General features: G+C 46.0%; 1 protein-coding gene across 1 annotated transcript in view; it reads right to left on the minus strand.

Annotated features, from left to right (window-relative positions):
• The window catches only part of plcl1 (phospholipase C like 1), a 94,583-nt gene that overhangs the window by 19,048 nt on the left and 70,253 nt on the right, over positions 1-5,282 (minus strand). The window contains exons 5-6 of the mRNA XM_037687140.1: positions 4,738-5,129; positions 903-2,016 (exon numbers count right to left, since the gene is read on the minus strand). Of these exons, the coding sequence (XP_037543068.1) occupies positions 903-2,016; positions 4,738-5,129 (1,506 nt within the window). The remainder of the gene's footprint in view (positions 1-902; positions 2,017-4,737; positions 5,130-5,282) is intronic.

The raw sequence follows: 5,282 nt of genomic DNA on the forward strand, positions 1-5,282 counted from the left end.
TGTTATATTTATTATAACTGTTGTTATATTTATTATAACTATTGTTATATTTATTATAACTATTGTTATATTTATTATAACTGTTGTTATATTTATTATAACTGTTCTAATATTTATTATAACTGTTGTTAGAGCAGAGAAACTTTGGACTGCAGCCACCTGGAGTGTGCATGTGCAGCTTCACACTTGGAGGATTTCACACCTGTGTGGGGTTGTTGCCCAGAAAACCTCCACTCAGACCTGGATTCAGAAACCTTCAGTTTCAGAGAGAATGAGGCTGTTTTTTGTAAATGAACAATTGTTTCATGTCGTGTAAACGTGGCCTCAGACTGGCTGCCCTGTCTGTCAATCAAGAGACAAATTTCATAGATGATGATCGGCTGACATCTGTTTTTTAATAACGTGATCTACTCATAATACCTTGGAGATCGACCATTAGTTATCGACGTATTGAACACCCCTGCTTTAGTCACATGCATGAAGCTGTGAATTACAGGGGAACCAGGTTCAGGTGGTTTAAACGGGAGGTGACAGAAGACATTTACATCAAATAGAAGAAAAAAAAAACAGCCATAAAACAAAGAGGAGGACTCAGATTTGAGCTTTCTAAAACCTGCAGAGCATCAGTTTCACTCTCTCTGTGAGCCGAGCTAACAAAGACCCTAATGACCCTCGGGAGGGATGGCATGGAGGTTAATCTGCAGCTGATTCTTTTCGCACAACAGAGCAACACGTGCAGTTTAAAGCTTCACATGCTCCAGTTTTAAACTCGAAAGCTCTCTGGACAGGAAGCAAAAACATCTTCAGCTGTTCTGCATGACTGAGAATCTACACCAGCAGAAAAATATGTGGAGAAAAAAGGTTTTAAAAGTAAACTTTAGGGTAAAAAGCAGCAAGTGGACCTTAATGCGCAGAGTTTGTGGTGGAACTCCGGGCACGCAGCCGTGAGTGTGGGCACTGAAATACGACACCTCGTCCCTCATCACAGCCGGTCGGAGGACATAACCACACCCCCCGTTCTGTGAGAAGCGGCCTCGATGGAGGTCCAGCATGGCGCCTGGAGTCTGCTGGTTTAAGGCCACGAGCTGGACCCCTCCTTTCCAGTACCCTTGGGGGTTGGGGTTGCTGGAGTCCAGACGTACGGAGCTGGGTCGTACCCTGGTTAGGGTGCGCTTGGTGAACATAACGAGGTCCTCTGGGCTCTCGCTGGTCAGCCGCCCAGCCTCTCCTTCTCCCAGGGAGCACATTGTCCAGTAAGGCAGCTCAGGAAGAACCGGTGAGCCTGGAGAGGAGGGGCTGCTGGGGGGCGACTGCTGCTGAGCCTGCTTGTAGCTGCTTCTCTGGGCATAGAAGCTGCGGCTTCCGGTTCGAGCAATGGCCACCAGGTTCGACAGTTCTCTGTGGAGACGGAGCTTTCTGGGCTGAGAGGGAGGAGGCACCACTAGGACCAAACCGAGTTCCTCCTCACCGGGGATGGTCATTCTTCTGCCAGCCAGAGGCCCTCCTCCACCTATCTCCTCGTCCTCCTCAGACACCTCCCCGTCAGAACCCTCCTGCTCCGGGGGGAGCTTCTTCCCCACGATGACGATCCGTCCCTTCAGCTGCTCAGGCGAGGGTAAGGTTGTGGCCCGCCCTCCCAGACTCACTGGCAGTGCCTCTGGTGTGTAAAGACGAGATCCTAACACCTTCCTGAGGTGGTGCGCCATGGTGCACTGCTGAGCCGGAGAGCAGCGCTGACACAGGTACAGCAGGAGCGGGTACTGAGACGTCAGAAAGGCGTATTTGTTGACCACCTCCAATGCAGAACGGATAGTAACAGGGGCGTGGTGGTGGTGATGATGATGATGGCGGGAGATGTCTGGTTCATGGTCGACCCCGAGCAAAGGCTCCCCCTCGGGGCCATCAGTCACTCCGAGCTCCAAACATCGACAGCCGGACTGTAGAGCCTTGATCAGCCCTCCGAGGTCCGCCCTGCCGTGGACCTGGTCATCCAGGAGGTAGGAGCGGTATGAGGTGCTGAGGACAAAGACAAACAACCAGTCACAAATAAAACCAAATTATTTCCATTTTAATTACATTAAAACACCCACAGTGGATGATTCCTAAACTTTGTTTTCTATTTATCATGTTTCATGTAGTGTTCATGGCAAACGGGACTACAGTTTCAAATAATGTCAAAAACATCTGTAGAAGAACATCCTGATTCCTGCTCAATAATCCAGGTAGAAAAATCCAATAGACTGCCTCAAACGAGTCGATGGGGGAGAGGGCGGACTCCAGAAACCATCTGAGCCCCATCAAACTGGTTGACCCACTATGTGAAGGTGCTGTTTATAAGACTGAGCTTGTTGTGGCTCCTCGGACTGATGAAGTCTTCTGGATAAAAGACGAAACGTTTCAACAAGAAGAAACCATCCAGAGGACCTGACTTAACGTTGATGGATCGGTAGAAGACATCATTTGTGGACCAGAAACAAATTTCTTACAATTTTAGACACTCAAATTTAAACAGTTTTCTTATATTCTTTGTTCAAATGACGACTTAAGCAAAAGTCAGACACTGTCGCTCACAACGACTAGTTACAAAGCTGCTTTTTTTCTAAGGTTCAGGTCCTCTTCTCTGCACGGCTGCAGACTGAGGCCCGGGTTTCTGGGGTCGCCTGAACCACAACGAACAAGACGAGGACAGGTTTTAATAACAGACACGGTACAAACTGGGTTCTGTTGGTTCACCTCCAGCTGAAGTTACAGCGATAAATGGATTTTACACACCAACAGTTCATTTGGCGACAATAATGTCTGACACCAGAGGACAGATTCGTTGCTTTGTAACTTTCACAAAAAGCTGCTGTTTTGTGACGACAGCAGGACAAGAAATTTATTATTTTCCTCCGTTTCTTTTCCTTAAACACAACCAAATATTCCATCCATCCATCCATCCATCCATCCATCCATCCATCCATCCATTATCTTTACATGCTCCTTCCTTTTCAGGTGGCGGGGGTCACTGGTGCCCATATCCAGCTATCACTGTGTGAGAGGTGGGGGACACCTGGACAGGACCCAAGTCCATCACTGGCCAAATATTTAAATGTCACAGTTCTGTTTTTTGAGAATTGGTACCTTTAAGCCCTGGTAGTTATTCACATAAACATGGATGTTTTCTAATTCATGCAAAATACACAGTGTTTATTGAGAAGCGTAATTTAACTACGGACTCTGGTCATTGTGAAGTTTTGATGCTGTTGGACCTAAGCTGCCTTGGACACAGTGGACCATCAGATCCTCCTGTCTCGCCTGGAGAACTGGGTGGGCATTCAGGGTCCTGCTCTACAGTGGTTTAGATCTTAGTTAACAGAGAGAAGTTTTTGTGTGCATATTCATTCTGTGGACTCCTCTGTAGCACCTCTCACATGTGAAGTACCTCAGGGATATATACTCGGCCCCCTTTTGTTTTCCCTTTATTTACTCCCTCTGGGATATATTCTCTAGAATCATGGTGTCGCTTTCCATTTTTATGCTGATGACAGCCAAATTTACGTGTCATTAAAACAAGACAAACAGTACTCTGTGAACAAACTCCTGGAATGTATGGCGGAGGTCAGAGCATGGATGTCACAGAACTTTTTACATTTTAATGAGAAAAAGACAGAGGTCTTGTTGTTTCAGCCCAGTGATGGTTCTAAAGTCTATGCTGATCTGGGTCCTTTAACACAACATCTGACCGAGACAGCAACTAACCTGGACTTGAGGCTGGACAATGATTTTAAACTTGATGCACAGATTCAATCAGTGATCAAGTCCAGCTTTTATCACTTGAGACAACTGGCCAAGATCAAACCATTTATTTCATGGTATCACTTTGAGATTTTAATCCATGCTTTCATTAGAACTCATCTGGACTACTGTAATTCACTTTATGTGGGTCAGAGCCAGACGTTACTGACTCGACTCCAGCTCATTCAGAACGCTGCTGCTCGTCTGTTAACTGGTACCAGAAAACGAGAACTCATCACCCCTGTTCTAGAATCACTACAATGGCTCCCAGTTCATTTCCAGATTAACTTTAAGATTCTTTTATTTGGTTTATTATTGCTTTATTATGATGATTATGATTATTATTATTACTTTTCATCAAATTAGAAATTTAATTCAATTTAATCGCATAAGGAAAATTTACAAAGGGCTTCTATAACTGTACACTTTTCTCACTTATATATAATCTTTCTGTAGAATGAAGGCCTCTAAGTTTGGAAATGACCTTTGACCCCTCCCAGGTTGATGGGCAGATACAGCTGACTCTCCAAGGTCATTGCTTGTGTCTTTCTGCCTTGGCATCGTGTTAGTGTCCAGCTGTGCTTCAGTGCAGCAGAACCTGCTGCTTCCATAGAGGCGGACCCACTGATGATCAGTCAATCCTGAGAAAGCAGCAGGACTGGACGTAGTTGTTCTTAATTGTTTCACCTAGTTTTTCCATTTTGGCTTTGAATGAAGAGAAGCTGGAACCCATTTGTGTTTGTGAATAGCTGAGGTTAGATTTGTTTAATTTGAGAAATGAGTAAAAACCAGTAATCACCTAATGTGTAATGATCTCTGTGCACAAGAGATGATCAGATTGTTCTCAATGATCAGGATCAGGCAGTCTGACTGTGTCTGCACATTAACCAGGACGTTGACCATCCAGCTCATTCTACAGGCATCTCCAAGAGGTTTCTATTTGATGCAAAGGGAACACACCTGATGTAATAGTGAGACAGAGGCAGGTTCATGTCTTGGCAAACTCCCAGGTGCTCTTGGTCGAGCAGCTGACACTCAGGAGACTGAAGGTAGCGAGCGAACCCGTCCAGACCCATCAGTCCTCGCTCCCTGCCCTGAGCTGAGGGCTCGTAACGCTTCAGGAGCTCCCAGCAGCCTTTGGTCGTCGCCAAAGACAAACCTTGCTCCGTCTCCAAGAAAAGGCGGAGGTCCTGAGGATCCAGGCACTCGCGGTCCTGGGACAGCTGCACCAGCAGGAAGTAGACGTCGGGTCGAGTGCAAAGCTCGCAGTAGGCCTCCTGGAACTCCTCGCGGGTCACGTGAGAGGTGAGCTTCTCCTTGCTGCGCTGGATCTCCTTGAAACGAAGACGGACCTGAAGAAAGAATTTAAAAAGACTGGATGACTAAAAGAAGGAGGAGGTAGAATAAAAGAAGTTAACAGAGTCAAATCTGCAGATCAGCTGCTTAGAACAGGACTCTTTAAACTTCCACACATTTTCAACCAAATATTTTACAGGGATTTTATC

This window comes from Nematolebias whitei, chromosome 13 (genome assembly GCF_014905685.2).
Source record: "Nematolebias whitei isolate Nwh7 chromosome 13, NemWhi1, whole genome shotgun sequence".
Classification (NCBI taxonomy): domain Eukaryota; kingdom Metazoa; phylum Chordata; class Actinopteri; order Cyprinodontiformes; family Rivulidae; genus Nematolebias; species Nematolebias whitei.